Raw genomic sequence first — 22,604 nt, 5'->3', positions numbered from 1 at the left:
AAATATGTGTGTGCCACATCTGCCTGCAGTAAAATGTCTGCCTGTCAAAGGTTTACTAGGACCAAACTGGCTGCAATCAACTAGCTTGGTGGTTGTGGGGGCGTTGGTGGGGGTTGGCAGTTTGAATTGCACTGTGGACTTAGACTGTCACAGCCGCTTGTGCAATTGTGGCCTTTGCCTCTCAGTGTAGCTTGAATGTTTCGCTGGGCACAAGCCTTATATGCCTTCAGCACTCGCCCTCACGTCTGTGGCTCTCTGTTGTGGGAAAAGCATATTCCATTGCACTTGCCATATAGCTATGTCGGTATTTTAGGCAAAGAAGGAACAAGAGATAGTTGACAGTCTATGTAGACTGTCAATCTTCCAATCAGACAACTACACATGTAGAAAACCTTGGACAGATAAATATGATCCACTGAGTACGCAAAGTTATCATGTCACAAACTATCGATTTCTTCCATAACATTTGATTGAATTGAGACAAATGGCTGCAAAATGTAAATATTTCAATTTACACAATGCAGCAAAGAATTTGTGGCAACTTTTAATCCTCTCCCATGTACCGTGGATGCTCCATGTATGGATCCTATACCACCTTAGAACCCGGTGCTGGCAACCCTATCCCATACACTCTTCATCCCCCACTCCCTGTTGACAGGTCCACCATCAGGGTTGATAACAATAGGGTTGGGCTAAACCATTGTGGTGAAAGGGTTAAAACAATCTTTAATTGTCAGCTGACAGTATTGTAGCTATACCCTTCAGTCTTTTATGACAGAACAGCAACTTCTAAATTGGCTCTGCCTTTCACCACCATGGTTTGGCCCAAACCATTGCTATTAATGGTGATTATGGACCTCTTTATACAAAATGGGGGTAAACAAATAACCAAATAAAATCCTCAAGTTGAACTGATGAGCCCCTGAATAATTTCAAGACAGAGTCAGCATGCAAAATGTACAAATATCTTTCTTTTTACTTCTAAGTAACTACACTACAGCCAGGACACAAATTATCCACTAACATTTACTACTTTGTCACTAAATATAACAACTAGCATAGTCTTATATCTAATCTAAAATATCTGTCGTTAAAAACAATTACAAATACATAACCTTGTACTGGTCTACCCAAAAAAGTTCATATCTTTGTCAGAAATACGCCAAAATATTTATACTGAACATTTCTGTACTTACAAAACCGCTTTGAGAATATAAATCTATAGTATGATGAGTTCAAATGTAATTCTCCCCCTCCCTTTGTTTCTACCGGTAAGACCTGTCAGATATCAGCACGATGTTTCCATCGTCTATTTCAGTTTCCACTGCCATTATAGTCCTGAAAGCTGGAAGCTGGAAGCTTGGTGTAAATCAATATTAAAATTTATATACTTCACAGGGTATTAAATTGATAAGGATTTTTTTTGACAGAGATGTTCTCTTAAAAAGTTGGAGACATCTAAATGAGTGATTTTTTTTTTTCAGCAGATGCTTTCACCTTAAAATAGTCAGACACATCTGAACGAGTTAGTCATACATAGGGTATCTGAAATCACCGCTGTTAACCCTTTGAGCGCTGTAATATTTCACACTGAAATTTTACAGCAACGTTTTACCAGTTTTTGTGAATTTTCTGTAATTGTTTTGATAATTTTGGACCAAACAGACATCACACTTCATTGGATAGAGTTTTTCATCAAAATTTTGGCAAATATCTGAAAAAATTTCACTGGGGTTACATTTTATAAAGGGGACAAAAATTTACTTTGGCGCTCAAAGGGTTACTAAATGTTAGGTTTCCGTGTAGTGTCGAGACATGGTTATATACCATTTGTAAATCAGAAAGTGTTACACCTAAAATTGTCAATTCAATGAGGAAGTGCATGGACATAAAAACAGAAATCCTGCATTGAGTACATTGATATCATCAAATATTCACATCACTGTCAAAACATCAATGTGGAAAATTCTCCTTTACCTGTCATCAAAACTTCGGTGTTAAGGTAGTATGTGCCTCTAAAACTGATTAAAGATCTTTGCTCAAAACTTTCTACGAGGAAACTTAAAACCATTCTCTTTCAAAGTCAAGAATAAAAGGTCAGGGGTCAAATGTAAATTTTAGTACCAGAGATATAAATAAGTTGACAATAACAAACTCTTGAAATCCAAAATGGCCGCCATCTCTGTGTTAATTGTACAGGGAAAGTTAAAATTTTTGATTTACATAAAAATAAGAATGTGAATACTTTTTTTACAGCCTTCAAAACGAGGCTACACAATCGGTATACCAGAAAAGTATTAAAAAAAATTGTTTGTCTGAATATCTGTCCACTGAGGCGAATTCTACCTTAACTCTTATCGTATTTCATCAGATGGTTGGACTCCTGAGTGACAAGTAAAGTACTTGAAATAACTTTTTGTTGTTTCCTTGTTTCGTACAACAAGTGATACACATTTTCCTGTTGCCAAAGAATACTGAATTACTTGACTTTTGTGTCAAATCTCAAATGACCAACAAAATTCAGCATGTTCAGTACAGAGTGGGTTTCTTTTTTGAGAAAACTGACCACTGACTGAAATAGTCAGCAGATGGAGAGGTTTATGAAGCCTGGAATAGGACCTACATTAGCTTATCGAGTGAAAAAAAATTACCGATGGTAAAGTCATGTTCTTGAACACTGGAGTCCAACCATGCAAAAACACATTAGGATTTTAAGCGAGTCTTATGATGGCCGAGCAGGAGCAATCAAGGAAGAATCATCAGGATGATTTTCTTAAAAAAGAAATTTCAAAATATTACAGGGTTTACAATGGATATCTTCCACATTACAGACGCCTATCAAAGGCCAGCTTAACATTAAAAAGGTTAAGAAAATAACGAGAATATATTACCTTTGGTATTTTATAATCCATAGTTACAGTGGAGTGGAGGCTGGCCCTTTACAATTTAAAAACAGTGATTTTTTTTTACTTCCTCTGAAAATGTCTCCTAAAATTACTGTTGAGTGGCAATTGTAGGATAAAATATAACACTTCTCTGTGACACGAGATGAAGTACCAGTGAAAAGTTGGAAATAATTTACCATTAAGACGAAATTATTATGGTTACAGTTGATGGGTCTGTAGGTGCATATTTCAACCAGGAAGTTAAGTTGCTTTGAATTCTTGCAACATTTTACAGTTTACTGAAGAGTGGAGAGGCAACCAGTGCCTGCACAGTTATCAAAATATCCCTGTAAGACCATCTATATGAAAAATAATAAAAAAAGGCCATCTAATGAATTCTCTTTGAAGACATTATTTCTTGTCATCGTGTGAAAGTTATCCGATAACCTGTCTCAATGTTTAGTTTTGGCGATATAGTGTGAGTAGATAAGGATCTTGAAAAGTGCTTCCTCAATTTGATACCTGTCAGTTAGGAATTGTGACCGTTTCTTCTATTATGAAGTTTTGTGGCCCCTCTTAGAAGAGAATATTTCTTCTGCGCAGTACTTCTTGCCTCAAAATTAAACTCGAAAAGTGTACTGACTGAGGCAGACGCGAGAAATGTATATTTAAAACTATTAATATCTCAGATTAAAAGTACATGACAAAGACTTTGGATATTTTAACTGGCTGGTGACAAGCATGAGTAAATACTGGGTATTTGTTTCACTTTCCAGACAAACCCAGAATTTCCTACTTGAGTCAATAGATATAATTCGCATTCAAAACGGAATCACTTGGAATCATTTGTTAAATTAAAAATTCGAAGCAGGATATCAGGTTTTACGGAATACCTCAATCTCCCTCCACAACTGCGTAAATACTTCAGTACTGGGAGGAACAATTTGGCTTCGTCTTATTGTAAGATATCTTCCATAAGAGAAAGAGAATGTCTGAACGTCACGGTATTTCGGAAATGACCCATGTCACAGTGATGCCATATTACTCTGGTGGCTCATATGTCAGAAATGATTTTGATTTATGTTAACGATGACTCAGCCATGTCAGAGTTGAATACGAAATGAGGTCAGAGGTCGCACTGCAGGAGTCAAAAATATTTCTTGGGTAGTGGTCACCTCACCTAGACTGACTACACCGTTTCAATGCGTGACACATGAATCGTACACAATGTCACATTTTTCTGAAAACTCACAGCAGCTCAGACGCCTTCTGCATGAGTTGAGTTATGGTTAGAGGCACATACAAACTTTCCTATGTTGTAAAAAACCGTTCAGATAAAAGAATTGTTAGAAAAGCAGATTTTATGAGAGTGTATATTTGATATATATGTTGACTGGAAGGAGGGGGGTTACCAGTGCACTGCATCAAATGATCACCTTACTGCATGTTTCAAGAGGCCCAGCCTTTAAAAACTATAAATTGAAGCCCAGAATGTCAATTTTCAACACCTTTAGGAAGGCCTACCAGTATATCGTCACTTAATAGGGTCTCATGGCCAAAAATGGAGTACAACGATTCGAGTGCAGCATATACATAAGTTACAACGTCATCACACTTTTGAAATCACTGGATACGTTCAAGGCCACCTACAATATGGCTACTAACGGTTCACTTTGAGATATCGTCTGCGACACGGATGTTGTTCCTGTTGCAACACGGGATGATCATTTCTCAAAAAAGGTGGCGAGGAAAATTCATTTTTACAAAAAATTCGTTGATAGGCAAAGTGGTGATGTGGAATACGTCCTGAAAGTGGGAGACTCACTGACTGCACAAAAAAAAATGCACAAAAAAAGACTTGCTCCTGATTCACTGGAGCATTAGTGACTTGAGATTGTCCTGTAAGATTGTGTCCTTCACCGCTTGAAAGACAAACTTGATGTTCTCAGTGTCTATTGCCGTCGTAAAATGATGAAAGAGAGGCTTGCTACGTTCCCTTCTCCTCGAGTCGAACATGTTGAGTATAAAGTTCTGTACATCTGTCATGTCATGGGGATTGCCCTGGAAAGAGGCGAAATAGTCTCTTATGCTAACCACTTTGACTTTGTCCTCTAACAAGTCTGTTTTGTTCAAGAAGAGTATGATGGACACGTCGGAAAATGCCTTGTTATTCACAATTGTCTCAAAGATGTTGCACGATTCTATAAGCCGATTGGTTATCCTATCCTCCATCAGCACTTGATCGAATTCGCTAGAAGACACCAGGAACAGGATAGACGTCACTCCTTCGAAACACATGAACCACTTCTGCCTTTGGGAGCGCTGACCCCCGACGTCAACAAATTTGAACGGAATTCCCTTGATGTCTAGATTGTGCTCCACGATTCCTTTGGTCGCTTTGCGCGAGTGAAGGATGTCCTGATTGGTTGGGAGATAATTCTGAGTGAATAGAAGAGAGAAATGAGTTAGATGCTGCGTATAACAAGTTCTCAGCTCATGAATATGCATATTGTAAATCTGCTTCATTTTGGAAAATTTTTCAACTTATTTGTACTTGCAACATTCTGATGTTAACACCCCCCCCCCCCCCCCCACCCCCCCCCACCCCCATTTCCCTGTAAACAGGTCCACTCTTGCAATTGATAACAATGGGTTTAGGCCGAACCATAGTGGTGAAAGGGCTAAAGCTGGTTTTTTGAGAAATATTTGTGATTTTGCTTGAGACATTACTTGGTAGTTTTCTCACATGAAAATTATTGTAGTCCGTCTGGTCCTTATATGATGAAGTATACCGCACAACGATTTTGATGGCTGCATATGTTTTGTGAACACTCAATATGGTTATAGTGCATCACCTACAGAATTTCTGTTCAAACTTGAATGGTTTGACAATAATAGCAACATCCGTCACACATCTTATATTTAAGCTATACGGGCAGTGTTGATGAGCTTATACTGTTGGTGAGACCCAGCGTGGAAGAGTCATTCACAGCTTCTATCCATTCTACGATATGATTTTCATATTCAGCAGGGAAACAAGTGTATTCAAAAAATCTGCACATATAGTTGATAAATTGTTTCATTCCTCAATGTCAATCCTAAGAGGACTGTAGACAAAACACAGAAATGTACATACCGGTTGTCCCACACGGTCTAGCTCATCCAGAAAATATTTCACAGAGTCCCCCTGTAAAAAAGAGCAAAGAAAGAGAGTTTAATACTATGAATTCTTACTAATGTAATGTTTATTTTACTGCACTTGAATCAAAAAAGGGCAATTTCTTATGACTGACGGAAAAGTTGGAAGCTTTAGGAGTATGGTAACATTGCTTGCTCACATCAGTTATCAAATTAATTATACTACTCAAATCAATGATCAGCATGTGATTCTTGGAAACAATACAGCCAATACAGCAAACAAATTTAGAAACAATGTTTGTACATTAGTTACATGGTGGTTCCACAGCTTAGAACAAGAGATGACATCCAATTTACGAAACAATGGATAATTTACAAATTCTGTTGTTGTGAAAATACATTCTTTTGTATCGCTATTAACATATGAATAGAATGCCCCAAAGACAGAGGGCTGGCCCACCAATCAAAACCCCCTTGAGGAGAGCGCCGTTACACGTAAATACTTGAACCAAGGTCCCTCTACAAGGAGGGACTATGCTTGAACACAGTATTTAGGAGGCACCTGTAGAGTGTGCTGAGTTCAATCATCTTTATCTCTAATATTATGTGATAACAAAGATGTTTTTCAACTAAACGTGTGACAGGTAACACTATAAATGCATATTTGGCATGGTGCATACTGCATGTAGTAATCTGCATAGTTTCTGTGACTGATCTCCATGCATTGCTGCTGGGCACAAAACTGCAATATTTGTTATCATGAATTATGCAAGTATCAATAATGCTTGTATAGCAAATGATAAATAACGACATAAGCGGCAAACACTGTCCACTCTGTTGACAGTAAGAATAATGAGTAATTAATTTTCAGAGGAAATGACTGTTGTAGTTTGAGTGCATCTACATCTATATATATATATTATATATATATATATATATATATATATATATATATATATATATATATCCATTATATATTTCTTGAAAAAATAATAGACTTCATTTTTTGTATATATGTATATTATATGTATATATGTGAACATATACAGCTATATAAATATATTTTGATATACATATTTCTCTCTCTCTCTCTCTCTCTCTCTCTCTCTCTCTCTCTCTCTCTCTCTCTCTCTCTCTCTCTCTCACACACACACACATATATACTGGTATAAGCTATATAGATATATTTTGATGTGATGTACATATTCTCATATATATATATATATATATATATATATATATATATATATATATATATATATATATATATATATATATATATATATATATATATATATATAGTATAAATCATGCAAAATGTAATTTCAATGTTACTTGTTACATGTTTAGTTGAATAGCATCTCTGTCTCTGAGACCAAACTCAGAATGTCATTACTGAATGCTGAAGATATTATCAGAAGCTAAACTGCTTTTCCATTTACTCTTTATGTTCTTCCAAGTTTCAGTGTCAGGAAAGTTTTTACAAGGCTCTCCAATAAATTTGAAAATGAAAATCAAGACACAACTCTACAACACGTACATGACATCAACAGAGCTGCTTTCTTGTAAATCTGTGTCCACAAATTAACCCTTTGAGTACCAAGGTCAATTTTTGTTACCTTTATCATACATAAATCCGTAATTTTTTTACAAATTTTTGCAACAATTTTGATAAAAATTTGTAGCCAATGAAATGCGATGGCCATTTGGTCCATTGGCAGGAAAAATTAAAACATTCAAAGAGTTGAACACACAATAGCAAATAGAAATACTTGTAAGGAAGAACCACTATGGTAAGTCAAGAGTGTACAACACTATCACATCTACATAAGATCTCCACACAAAGTCAAACAAAAGCTATTTTCATCCTGTGAAAAAGCTGTTTCTCTACTTCTGTACTATGATATCTGGACATACCCTTCCTGTTCCTGCCAATATTTGATCACTATTTCCTTGTCGGACGTGTCGTGATCTGAACAAAATCTACAGTCAGCCGCAAATTTAGAACGCCTATTGAGTGATAAGCCTTAATAAAGTGCACAACATCCATAGAACACAGGCCATGAAAATGAATATTACACTCTACATGTGAACAACACTCTTTTGCTAAAGTGAAAGATGTAAAACATAATAATTTATTCCTTTGACAGCCTAAATCAATTTTTGTTGCCCTTGAACAGAATATGTAATGCCGACAACTTTTTTTAGATCTACACATTTTTTTCGGATTTTCCCAAAACTTTTGGTCAAAAATTGTAGCAAATGAAAAGGTACCCCCATTTGGTCCAAAACTATAAAAAAAGTATAGAAAAATTCATAAAGATTTGTAAAGCACTTATAAGGCACTTTAAATAAAATTCTTTGTTTGCCGTCCGTGTGCTATAGGTTTTCAGAGCAACTTAAGAAATAAACACAATGTTAAAACTATAACAAATAAAAATATTTTTTTCCACAAGAAACCAAATAAAAATTGAGCTTATGTTAAAACTTGTGTTTTTGTCTGTGTTTGTTTTTTCCCTGGCTGGTAGGTTTTTCAAAAATCAAAGGATGGCAAACAAAGAATTTTCTTTCAATGGCCCTAGGCTAAATCTGTATCCAATCACAAAATACATATCTTTAAGATATAGTTTTGCATACATACATGTACATTGAATACGCTCTATAAGGTTTCAGGGCTTCTGTAGAAATAGCTATAAGACTATAAACCTACTTATTTTCATTAAATCCATATTATCTTACATCTATACTCTCTGCTTTGGATATTATGAACCCAATGGTCCAACTGATAGATTACACTGTACCTCCCTTGGTTGCTATGCAGTAAAGAATGTGCAGGGAAGATATCTTTCAGATAGTATGTATTGATGAATGGTCTGGTTTGAACATACAATGTACTACATAGACAGTAGACAGTGGGGGAGGGGGGTTGTTACACACATCCACTGTCTATGGTTTTTGTAGGATGTCTCATGGGTAGAGTTACCAATATTCAGAATTATCAAAATCATTCAATTTTTCCTTGGTTATCAACTTGTAATGACTCCTTTCAATTTCAAATGTTGTGGAGGAAATTTAAGTTTGGCAATCTTGTCTTGGTGTAACTAAGAACATTTTTCCCATTGAGCTACTGCACTAAGTGGAAACCATATTGAATATCACATAACAATCAGTAAAGTCTGCATGTACGTGATTTCCTTTTTTTCATCAAATGCTGATCCCTGCTTTCTATTCCTGTGTAAAAGATGATAAGTATCTCACTGAGCTAATATAAAAGTTCATAAATCATTGTTTCTGAGACACATGTGCAAATAAAGGTATCAAGCAATAAAATTAACCAACATATCTATATCACAAACATATCTGACGCAGCAGACTAAAGAAAGTGTTTTAAGTGTATTTCATAATCTACTTTAGGGTCATGACATTAGTCATGCCTGCTTTATTTTTTTCTGTTAGCACTCTTAAAAATCAATAAGGACATGGATGACCTGACTGACAAGGAAATATTATCCTGAGGTCAAAATCTATTCCTTTCCTGATATGATCTTTGATAAAATTCTATTACTTGCAAAACAACATGACCAGAGTTCTATTACAACAGTAGCTTTGGAAAACCAGTGGGAATGCAGTGGGGTGTATGCATACAGCAAAATTACTCTGTGAGACTTTGAGCCTGAAGGTACCAAGTGTAATACCCAATCATGGTCACCTGTTGGGGAAGACAGGGCTCGAAAATTTTTTAAAAATTCACTTGCCATAGGGCAAGTGAATTTTCAATTTCACTGTCCGAAGAAAAATTCACTTGCCCTGAATTCAGTTGATTTAAGCAGGGCGGCTCGAAAAATTTTTTAAAATTCACTTGCCATAGGGCAAGTGAATTTTCAATTTCACTTGTCCGGAAGAAAAATTCACTTGCCCTGAATTTCAGTTGATTTAAGGAGTAGATGTGTACAGTTTTATTCATGTCATTGTAAAGAAACAGTAGCTGTAACTTACTGATAAATTTGTGTCCTTAGTCTGTGTATCAAAAATAATATCTTATGTAACGTATACATGCACAGTGTTTCAGCCAGCTTTTGCTAGCATGGGGACACAGTGACCCATAGTAGGTCTTAATGGGGACAAATTAAATTTTGGGGGGACATGTAATGTATTTCAATAAAACAACACCGGTACATTGTCATTGTGTGTCATCATGACCTGGTACCTTGTGTTAAATAGGCAAGTCAGGTAGGTGCACCAAGGGTAAGTATATAGGCCACCGGTGTTGTGTCAAATTGTGCCCATGTAAAACTTTCAGTATCATTTAGTTTACTGCTACCACGTGGTATGTGCATAAACTGCAGGGTTCCCCTAAGTCACCAAAATGATTAGCCAACTCATTAGCCAAATCAAAACTCTTGTAGCCACTTTGAGCAACTTTTAAACAGTTTATGATCTCAAGTGTAGCAAAAGCTTTCTCGGCATTCAGGAGTTTCTAATTTTACAAATCAAGATGTTTTGTATGTTGTTCATGATAGTTTTTACATTAAAGAAATATTTGTTTAGTTTTTATTACATTAATTATCTGTGTTTTTATGACATTGAAGGGATTGAAATACTTATTCATTTCTAGTGGTAAACTTTTGCCACAAGAAATAATTAGGGGCAATTCTAAACATCAGGTAGCAATGTGAAGTGTATATTACCACAGATACAGAATACTTCTGCAGCATTGAGTCAGTGTTCACAGTATGACAACTTATCATACATATACACTACAAGCTCCTTATGAGGTTTTGTTAGCCACACAAATACAAATTTTCTATGCAGAAGAAAGCATTTGGTAGCATTGTGACAGTGTAGATACAAGTATTGTGGTGTTGTGTCATAGTTGTGATCAAGCAGGCTCAATAGCATCTTCAGCATAAGTATTTTTCTTGAGACAAAAGGGTCAGGTCAAAATCCTTTAAAACAAGACACAATGATATTGTTCAATTCATTTCCCAATGTTTTAAAGAGTAGTAATAGTTTTAATGATAATGATAACATTGTAGCCCAGGAACATTTTCATTTGATATTTTGATATCATCAAGAAATGTCTGGTGATGTTCACTGTTACATCATTAAACTGGAGGAATCTGCAGAAATATTAATGTGATGATTTGAAATGGATATGCTTACTGCAACTACTGTTGACAATTTCCCTTTGCCATAACTGTTAATAAAATTTAATTTAAAACTGGTAGTCAAGCTAAATGCCATTAAATTGGAAAGCAAGAAATTACCTTTTATCATAAGATTGTACCTATTAGACCTCCCTAGGTGGTTTCTTTTGCACCATAATTGTGTACTTAAGGGGTCTTCATCATGACATCACATAAGATGACCAGATTTGACCTTTCAGAAAACCTCAAGTTTTTCTCCTTTTCCCTGTATTCTGACTCTGTTTGTGAAAGTTTCCTTTAAAATAATGGTTTTACTATCAAACTGAGTAATCGCAGGCCAAATTTTCATTCAAGCAATGTAGGTAAAACTTGGACTAAAAAGGACGTCAGTACGCGGGACTCACACAGGCAAAGCCAAGCCTCAGTGTATTCACGGTCGCTATACATCCATGATGTATTGTAGTATGGTCCGTCCATGAGGGACTGAGAGGGACCCTGATTGCAGTATTGAACAGTATGGAAGACCGGTCACGACATGCGACATGCGACCTGCGACTTCAAAACTGCGACCTGCGTCCCGCGAGTTTGAAACATGCGACCTGCGACTTCGGCATTTAGACCTAGGTGTATAACCTGCGACTTCACAACAGCGACCTGCGTGTTTGTGTTTGGTGGGAGAAAATTACAGCGCTCAAAGGGTAAAACGTGGAAAGGAGATTTAACGTTCAACATCGATCAATTAATAAGCCATTGCTTTCGCTTTGGTAAATCGTTCACCAAGTCTGGCAAAACTCAATTCATGTACACACCAGTTCACTCATTTTCATCTGGAGAGATAATTTTATGACGGAAATGTTGACAGTACGTGTTAATGCATGGAAAATAATATGCTACGTGATCTAGGCATTTAGATGTTTATATTATAATTTCAAATTATTTTAGATATTCTTCGTCTGCCTTACCTCGCTTCTTTCCTTATGTTATCAACAAACTTTTTGATTTTTAGAAATCTCTGGTATTTATCCTCATTTCACTGTGGTATAACCATCTAGCTGTCTGTTTAATTCATCAGTTGTCCCCCTGTATCATAACTGCGTCAGTGTCATTGCAAACATTAGAATTTTCAGTTATTGTCGTTCATTTTCTAACATTTCCAGTTTTGTTCCAATTCTCCAGTGATTGATCATCGGATGTTGCCATCTTTTCGTCTAATTTCATTTTTACTTTTCGTCAAAAAATCGAATTGATCCAACTTTTGTTCAGTTGGAAAAATAAAAATATTCTTACTGGTTAACTTCGGACTACATTTGTCTACACAAATAACATATGCAAAGTAAAGCAGTTAAAATAATACTGATATTGACAGAAGTGCAAACATATTTGCTAACCATGAATAGCCAGAGACCGACTCAAGTTCTTTATAGATAACGCGAGTTAAAACTGTAAAACAGGACATAATTAAACCCTCCTACAATCCTATTTTCAGTCTTTAAGCCTAATATGTACATACTATAATATGTACATATTATTTTTTGTGTGTATATAATATTTTAGATCATGTAGGCAGAAAAGTTCCAGAAACTATTAAACACTGATGTAGACGTTTAAAACCCTATTTCTATTGCATTATTTCAGATCGGTTTGCCTTTCGTAAGAAGGAAAATAAATTTGTGCTCTTCGTTTGTGGAATTCTCTACCGTCACAGCTTCATGCACTTCTATCGCTGGTTGAATTCTTTCGCTGGCCGATTTTTGCGTAGCCAGCGGTGCGAAAATAATGCTCTGGTCGCGAGAGATGCGGTAAACCGGCTGTTTTAATATAGTGCAATGGTGTCCCTCGTGTTTTTCAGGCTCGTGTTCAGAGCAATGGTGCGAACAAATCAAGACTGATATCGCAGTTTGACAAACACGCAGGACGCAGGTCGCTGTTGTGAAGTCGCAGGTTAGGCCTACACCTTGTAAATGCCGAAGTCGCAGGTCGCATGTTTCAAACTCGCAGGACGCAGGTCGCAGTTTTGAAGTCGCAGGTCGCATGTCGCATGTCGTGACCGGTCTTCCATAGAACAGCAACAATGTTTGCTTCACGTACCAGGGATTTGTAACTTTTGTAGAGAGTAAATTGTTCAATACATTGCAACTTTGTAGGAAGGAGGGTAAATTGTTTCAACACCTTAAAACATTTTATTGTAAAGCTGTAGTTTTCTATTGAGGAGGCATCGTGACATGATTTCATGAGAAGAAAAAAACATAAAATCGTGCAAAGACGTCAATATTTTGCCATTTTGTAACCAAGCAGAACAGAGTTATTTTATCAGCCGGCCATCTCGAAAGCGGTACACTCAAAGAACTAGAGAGAGTGGCAGCGCGTACGTACAGTGGCCTCATTGAAATTCACTTGTCCGTGGGCTGGGAGAATGTTGTTTTCACTTGCCAGGACTCAAAATTCACTTGTCACGGGCGTCGGGCGGCGAGAATTTCGAGCCCTGGAAGAGTTGGGGTAGAGTATTTACATGGCCCATATCATTCTGCTTCTAGTACTGCTGCAACTATTTTTCTAAAATCCTAGCATTTACACTCCATTGATCATCTCATACAATGAATTCATGGGACTACACTGACTTGCTTCAACTTCAAAGCCAAGCAAATATTTACTTTATGTCAAAATCAGCGAATGTAAAATGAGTTCATTTCTCGGCTACAGAATTCCTTGCACTTGGCAGATTGCAATCATGTGACTACAGACCAGCACTGCAATGTACAAATTCTCAATCCACACACATCCGGTCCGGCGCAGTGATTCAAACTAAATATTTGTATCCAAAAAAATACAGTAGACGCGCTCACTCCTTTCCAGTCGACAATCGCCCTACTGATCTCACACACAAATTCAATTGCAATATAGAATGAACTGTTTGTTCTAGATGTGAAGAAATGACTTCATACTGTTAAGAGCTTTTACATGTTTTTGTCTCTGACTGTGGATTTATTACGCTGACATTTCAGTCCTACCCAAGAGCACCGCGCTGACATTGTCTTGATAATCAAGGACCGCCGCACAAAAAGTTTATGTGTGGACGATTTAGGTCACCAATTGTGTGAATGCGGCACATAAACTTTACAACTTTAGTCCACACCTACATTACGGTATTTCTGAACCTCACCATTCTAAGAGAGAAAATGGTCAGCAGTGCTATGTCAGACTTTAGATAGTCATGTACCTTATTTAACTAGAAATGGCTAATCTTCTTTTTTTTTATTTTTTATGAGCTCAATGAAGTTTCTGAAACCTGGCAGGCTATTTTGTGACTTTGCTATAAAGCACCAAATGACAAATCAGATTCAGGACAGTCAGTGAAGAGCCTCGTCATGTACCTTATTTAACCAGAAATGGCTAATCTTCTATTTTTTTATTTTTGCAGGGGGTCATCAATAATCTTAAATCCCTGAATTCTCAAATGATGATGGATATTCTTCCCCATCAAGCTGTCAGTGCTGTTGAAATGTCAGGGTACAATTTAAATTGGTTTACGAATTTCTAAAATCATGCACAAGGCACGTTTATTTCGTCAGCTTAATCCCATAAACACACCAACAATGACGGTATTTGTTTGAATTCCAACTGAAACAAACACTCAACGGCCTTTTATGAGGGATTTTATGCTTTCTCTACTAATTTTAGAAACTGCTTTTTGAGTCAGTAAAGTTTGCTGACATTTCGAATCTATGTACCTCACTACACATGACCACTACTGGTATTCTGTGTTTCACTTTTAGACTTTTTATCATTTATCTCCTTACCATCGTTCAAACAAAGTTTACATTCAGGATTATCACGTGCACACAAATATATCATATCAATTGCAATCTCGGTTTTGAACAATTCAAACAACTGTACAAAGCTAGTATGGTCAAATGTCTGACCTTCTTTAGACAATTCACTATATCATGCATTATCAGCAACAACACTATTGAAAATACATGTCCATGTATCTTTGTATCATGTATCTTTGACAAAATTACCACAGCCTGATGGCTTTGATACAGCTTATTACTTGACATTTACCATAATAGCCACAAAGCTCCCCCCTGGATATAAATGTATTTATAGTGGACAAGGCCACAACTATGTTAAATGTCCCACGGGTTCAAATAAAAGCTAACATCAGCCCTTGTGTGTTTGACTTGGTGTTACCCCCTCGTCTTTCACTTCACTATGTGGTTTGTCTAATGCCACACTGTCACAATAAATCACTTTTTGCTGCATTTTGAAATATTTATTACAGGGATGATGTAAATACTATTGATTCAAAACCTAAAGCCACATAATATCTGATATAGTACACCCATTGTTCAATAAGGATACGTGTGTAATTCACACTTTGAAAATCCTTGTTTTTCCAAATGAATTTTCAATCTGCTCCATACACACAGATACATACTCTCTCTCTCTCTCTCTCTCTCTCTCTCTCTCTCTCTCTCTCTCTCTCTCTCTATATATATATATATATATATATATCTGAATAATATTATATACTATTGTACAAAATCTGACCCATGACCTTTCTATGAGGTCATGACATGGGCATGTTTCAGCTTTATGATGGTATGTTGAACCCCTGTTTAAACAAATGAGCAACAATTTTGTGTTTGTTTGTTGTTTTCTCAAAACATCAGAAACAGTAACTGTGGTGAAAAGTTGTAAGTTTGTTTTATCACACACACACACTCATGATAAAGTGATCTTGACTGTCCGACCGTCCATCAATTAATCCTGTGATGCTGGATTTGTGGCAAGACAGCTTGAAAGTTTTGAAATGTTTAGCATTGACAGACTGCTGGGTACATTGATGTATTGTATATGGGTAGTGGCACGTCTAAGTAGAGGCGAGGAAATGCCACTCTTAAAAACTGATTAATAATAATAAAAAATAATTGAGGTTTTACTACATGAACTGTGTGAAAGGTGAACATATCACGTATAGCAAACGAAACCTCAGGTACATATATTTGAGATTACCCATATCAATTTGCTTTCTACATATTCCAGCCGCAAGACAATAGCTAAGACAGAACACATTGCAGACATCTCGGAGATCAAAACAGTAACATGAAAGTTAAGTTAAGTGCTTTTTATAATGATAATGGTTTGACTCCTTTTCATACCCAGGAGTGTTTTCAATGTTAAAACATGTAACACATGCAGAATGAGACTCCAGAAATCATGACACGGCGTAATTTCTGATTAATATGAGCAGGCACTAAGTGACAATTCTTGTGTGCATTCAGAAATTATATTAATTTTCATCAATTTTAGGTGTATAGTATACATATAGGCTACCACTATTTTTCATCAGAATATTTTTGGCTGAACTGAACGTTTGTATTAGATGTTGGAGATACAATTATTGTGAAAGCCAAACAGAAGGGTTACGAAGAAAAATACAGAAACTAACAGCACATGCTTTGAATATGTAAGGAAAGTTATTTTGTAATGAATAAAATACGGAAATGCTCATCCTCTTCAGAAACAATTACAAAAGCTGGTAAACAAAAGTACTTAACCTGTCTTCACCAATTTCCTACAAACAAATCCACTCTCACCACTGATAACAATATATTGGGCCAAACTACATTGTTGAAAGGCTTAACCCTTTGAGCACTGTAATTTTCCCGCCAAAAATTTCGGTGCAACATTTCACCAATTTATGAATTTTTATGTAATTTTTTTCGTAATTTTCGACCGAATGGACATCACATTACTTTGGCTACAGATTTTTAGCAAAATTTTAGCAAAAATTAGGAAAATATTGACTGGCGTACATATGATAAAAGTGTCAAAATTTGACTTTGGCACTCAAAGGGTTACAAAGTGCAATATTTCCAACTTCCTGTAAATACTGATGATCAATGAATTGTAGTTTTGAATTTCTGACAAGTATTTTCAGTGCATTATCTTGTATGTTTTTGGTCTGTTATCTTTAAATTAACCTATTTTAAATTATTGGAGTCCACAAAAGTTAAGTGTGCTAGAATAGAGATGCCTGTCGGTACAATCAAAGAGACTTATGGGTAATGTATCAAAATTTGCGGTGAATGTCCCAGAACACAATCACATCAAGAATTTGACCGAAGTCAAACTACTGCAACGACAGAGAATTAAATTGTTAGAGCAAGTGATATCAGTTGAGATTTACAGGGTAAGGAGGCTTGCAACTATCATATGGATGTCACTGTACGCTTCAAGTCACAGTTTGCGGGCCCATCCTCCATGGCTTGATACTGAACAGCCAGAAACTGCCGAGTCGATTGACGGCTCTGTCGGTCATAGGTCATCAGTCAGATGTACTGATAAAGTGGTTGCAGAGATTCCAAGCATTGGAAAGGACAGGACTGTTAGTTATAAATGGCTACAAGCTATATGCTGGTGTCTGTCAATTTCTGTTCTGTAGTCGGCTTTTACCATAACCTACTGGTGATAATGCATGGCTAATTTGTCTCAGTCCATCTTATAGAGCCTCTAATGCTAACTTTTGTTGATTATTTCATTATATTTATTTCGCATGTCAAAATGCAAGTTCTTGTCGTACCCCCTAAAGCATGTCGAACAGCCAATATTTAGCTCGTCAGCATAGCGCCTATATGTGTAAAATGCACTGTTATTGTTTACATTTAAATTCTAGTCCAGACCAGAATTCACTTGTTAACAATTACAAGGAAGTTTAAACTTTTACAGGCTGAGTTGACAAGCTGAGTCCTGTGTATCTCAAATGCTTTTGGGAGTAGAACAAGAAACTGCTGGTGATATTAAAAATAACAATAGCTGAAAATCATCAAAAATCAGCATTACTGGCCCTTTAAGATTGATCAGATCTGGCAGACATACCAGGTAATCCAATTACTTGTCACTAACAAAGTTATTAGAGTGATGTTTTTGTTCATAGTTCACAGCTTATCATCTAAAGCGAGAGAACTGATTAATTCTGGACCAGAAAATCCACAGTAACATCAATGCACTCAGACAAATTAATTTAATGACATTGGAAGACCATTATCTTTATTAAAATCAAGCACAGTATAAGACAATGTTGTATTGAATGGGGTCGACCGATCTCATATCCACCAATTATCAAAATTTTCAGAACAGTGCAATCAGAGTTGTATTCTACCATAGAAAGTAGAGAAACTATGATTCTACAAAGAAGACTTTTGAAAATGTCATGGGTGAGAGATCGCCCGGTGACCTCTGAGACCCCTGGAGTGAAAGGGTCGCTGAAACAAAACCCTATAGAGGTTGAGTCGGCCTTGCGAAATGAGAGTACTATCTGGTAATAGATGCAATCTGAGATCTACATATTTGTAGCTGAGAGCCATATAAGAGCCTACTGGCCATGCGTATGCACAGTACTCTATCTTGTAAATGTTGACAGATTTCAGTCTATACCTTGTGTTTACCAGGTCATGACTCAGTGCTCTTGGCATAATGTGACAACTGCTTTTACATAGCTAATATGAAGCAACCCTGACTGGTTTCTTTGTTCTGCAACAACTATCTGATGAATTTGAAAGAAAATAATTCAAGTTGAACATATGGGATTGTGTAACAGGTATCTTCAGACTGATAAAGAGCCATGTACAGCTTCATCTGTCAACATAAAAGGCTACAAGAGTCATTGTGAGTGCTAACAATGTACAATGGAGACTGTATGCTTCTCATTCTAAGAGGTAATCTCTTTCATAGCGAGCCCTTGGCTTTGAAGTTGATCTGATAATAGTCCCTTTTGGCTGGAGGGACTGTGATCAGATCAAGGTGAATCATGGGCTATATATAGTACTGACTACATGTCTATCAAATTCCACTCTCCGGATTTGAAGATAATACCTTGTTTTCTGTAAGTTATTACGACAGAATGTAGCCCGGGGACAGATCTCCACAATCTCAATTTTTTTCAATACTGTTCTGGTGTACCCTTTGTGGTGGTTCGTTTTAAGAGTCTAGGTAATAAATATGTTCACCATCTTAGTTTTTCTAAAATTAAAATTTTGTTTTCCAACCTAGAGTTAACACAAGGAGGGCGGCCATGTTGAATTTCTTGTGGCGGGAAATATTGGGTAATTTGTTTTTCTGATACTGAATTTTCGATGGTGACCCCTGATTTTTACGCGTGAGTTTGAATGAGAACGATTTAAAGTTTCCTTCAAGAAGAAAGTTTGAGCAAAAGTTTAGGTCTATTCATTTCAAGATGTGAACGACCTTAAAAGGGCTAACTGCAGATCAATTAACTATGGTTCAAAGTGTACAAGATGTTCACAAATAGCTCACAACATTATTGGAAATCTTTGAAGGACCTCTGCACTTTAACCCTTTTCCTGCCAGACAGTACTAAGACTATTACTTCCCCATCAGCCAAGTCAGTAAAAAGCGGTATTAGCCAAAACATGACGTATTTCACCCGCTTGGCTTGGTATGTTATAGCATCTTTAGTCCAAAAAAATCAAGTTTACAGTATTTATGTTTTCAACAGCCTTCAAATGTACAGTATTATGTTAAAATACACTATATGGAATATGATGTGTTTCATTAATTTAATCATCTTGACCTGATGGTGAAATATGGACTTGGCAGGAAAAGGGATATACTGTACACTACTGTTCATTTGGCGTCCAATATTGCCACTGATTGACCCTTGACCTCTGGTCGTCGACCTTCATGCTGATACAGAATGAACTGTGAAACTGGAAATATAAAGAATAATCAACCAGAAACAGAAGCATGGCTGATTTCTCGGGGGGGGGGGGGGGGGGGCTTAAAGTAACCCTCTGTGTATCGGAGCTAGCTGTTCAATGGTTCACTTACGGTTCAAGTGTTTTTACACACTGTATCAGGCTACAGTAGTGGCAATACAAAAATGGTCATTTTGAAAAGCAAGAGCCGGAAGGAGAATTGAATGACATCAAAGTCAGTCACATTTCCAGCAAATGTCATCTGTTTATAACTTTTGATGAATTAAAATTCCATTAATGTAATGGAAAAGGTGAAAATCTCAGCTGTCAAAAAAGGTTTACACAGTTTATATTTTCAGCATACAAACATTATCTTATCTAGAAGTGCTGATTAAATCACCTTTTTCTGTACAGCTGGGGCCTCTGCAACAAGTCAGTGTTCTCCACGGGTTGGAAAAGACAGAGTCTTAATTTACATAGCAATGTTTAATTTGCATATTCATTTGTGGTGAAAATGTATTCTTTTGTATAGTTATTAATTTGTGAATAGATAGCTTGAAAAACAATGGGGTGACCCACCCCTTAACATCCCCTTTGTCAGTGGGGAAACCCTGCAAGTTGTTAATAACTGGCAGTACTTTTTTAAATGTAGAAGAGACTTAAGATTTAGTTTCATTTTTTATCAAAAGAAACCTCATTTGGCATTATGATTAATTTCAAAGGTTCATTCTATGGGCTACACAAACACATTCATCATATATTGTATTCAATATAATATGTTACACATCTGTGGTAGAAGAAAACCTGCGGAGTTTGGCTTTTGTGCTGTCTAACTCACTGCTACACTAACAAGTCAAAAGATATGCTTACAGGCAATGTTACACCCAAACCATTGATTAGATATAGCAAGTAATGCTTTCTGAGGTTATGACGTGAACTGTGCAAGGGATTTGCTTGTTGAATTCATCTGTGTGGGCCCATTTTTGTGCGTGGTTGTATTCTTGGGACAATGTATGACAGGTGTCAGGTTCAAGGGTACGCCATGCCAAATAATTGCTTTGGGATTTAGTATGGCCGTGCTGAGCCTTTGCAAAATTTTGTTTCTTGTCATGCAACACTGAACATCATACATGGTTTATTCTTCTGGTTGCAACTAACAGTAGTTATTGGGGAAAAAGAACTGGCAAATTTGATTAAACTCATTTCACAATCCTGAGGAGGAACATACAGCACACAAAAATCTGGCTGTGGACAATGCAAAAGCAAAAGTAGGATCCCATCACTTCTCCTTTGATGACCTTTGACCTTGTTTTGCAGAGACAGTGACAATAGCTGTTTGCTTTGCTACATTGGTATGACCCTTGTATGCAATGCCGCTGATGTTTAGTCTGGTCAATGTACAAGTTTCACCGTGTAAAGTACATTCAATGAAATTCCAACTGTTTTACTTGACATTGTACATTGAACAGTAATAATTCCTCAAATGTAATGCATAAAATGACCAAATTCAAATAAAGTATAATAACATCTCTGTATTTTTACAGTCTGAAAATATTTGATATTTGACTCATTACATTGAAATAGTTGATACATCACTGGCGATTTTACAGACAGAATTAATGCCCGTTATCAGTAATTATGGTCAATTTGAAATCTGATCTACCCATTTTGAATATTTGACTCATTAATAACACATACATGTATTAGACACAATGCAAAATATTGCGAGTCTTAATATGGTGTCCTTCAATTTTTTCAGAGATCTAGTCAGAACTATTTTTTTTTCATGTGTGGCATTCAAACACACTGTTGATAACAAATGGTCTTATAGTTTTACACTGAGTGAGATAGACCAAAGTAATTTATGGCTTCCTAGTAAATGTAAATTCATTCAGTTCTCAGTATAAGCATAGATCCGGTCTATGGTATAAGACAATAGTAATCTATGGTTTCCTTAGTTAAAATGTGTACATTCATTCAGAGCATAGACCCAGTCCATGGTATGAGACAATCTACGGCTTCCCAGTAAATGTACATTCATTCAGTACTCAATATGAGCATAGACCTGGTATCTTATAAGACAACGATAATCTATGGCTTCCTAGTAAATGTACCGGTACATCCATTCAGTTCTGAGTATAAATGAACAAACTCCAGGATGTACTTGTGATATATGGGATTCTTTTGATAATACGTGGGATTGACACATAAATGAAAACTGATTAGGCAGGGCTTGTAAAAAACCCACCACAGTCAATGAAGTAACAATAGGCTTTGGCAGGGTTCTCCTCCACGGGGGATTTTTGAGGGGTGGCCCACCCCACTGTTTTTCCGGAGCAATCTTTTCATATGATAATAACCATAGAAAGGAAACATTTTTGCATGCAAAGAATATTCAAATTATACATCGTTATTTAAATTGGCCACCCTTTGGGTTTTTTTAATTGTGGAGAACACGTAAATCTAAAGACCAAATGGTAAATCTATCAAGATAAGCTACTTAAAATGCAAAGTCAGTGATAATACCATAACTTTAGTCTCCAGAACTACAACACAGGTAAAGTCACGGAACTGATCCTCCTAATCTACTCATCCCACGGCACCTTTTATCCTTAAAGAGGAGTAAATATACCCTCTGGGATAATATCATTTCAGTCGGACAGTGTTTAAAACGCGGAGACAAGTGTTTCAAACATGCACATGGTGGCCATCAA

At 36.5% G+C, this 22,604-nt stretch overlaps 1 protein-coding gene across 1 annotated transcript in view; it reads right to left on the bottom strand.

Moving 5' to 3' along the window:
* Window positions 1-951: 951 nt before the first annotated feature.
* The window catches only part of LOC139151532 (guanine nucleotide-binding protein subunit alpha-13-like), a 33,055-nt gene continuing 11,402 nt past the window's right edge, over window positions 952-22,604 (bottom strand). Inside the window, 2 exon segments of the mRNA XM_070724426.1 lie at window positions 952-5,324; window positions 6,022-6,072. Coding sequence (XP_070580527.1) covers window positions 4,755-5,324; window positions 6,022-6,072 — 621 coding nt within the window. The 3' untranslated portion in view covers window positions 952-4,754.

The sequence above is a fragment of the Ptychodera flava genome, chromosome 15 (genome assembly GCF_041260155.1).
Source record: "Ptychodera flava strain L36383 chromosome 15, AS_Pfla_20210202, whole genome shotgun sequence".
Classification (NCBI taxonomy): domain Eukaryota; kingdom Metazoa; phylum Hemichordata; class Enteropneusta; family Ptychoderidae; genus Ptychodera; species Ptychodera flava.
Note: the sequence above shows the minus strand (reverse complement) of the source record. Positions and strands in the feature narration are given on the sequence as shown.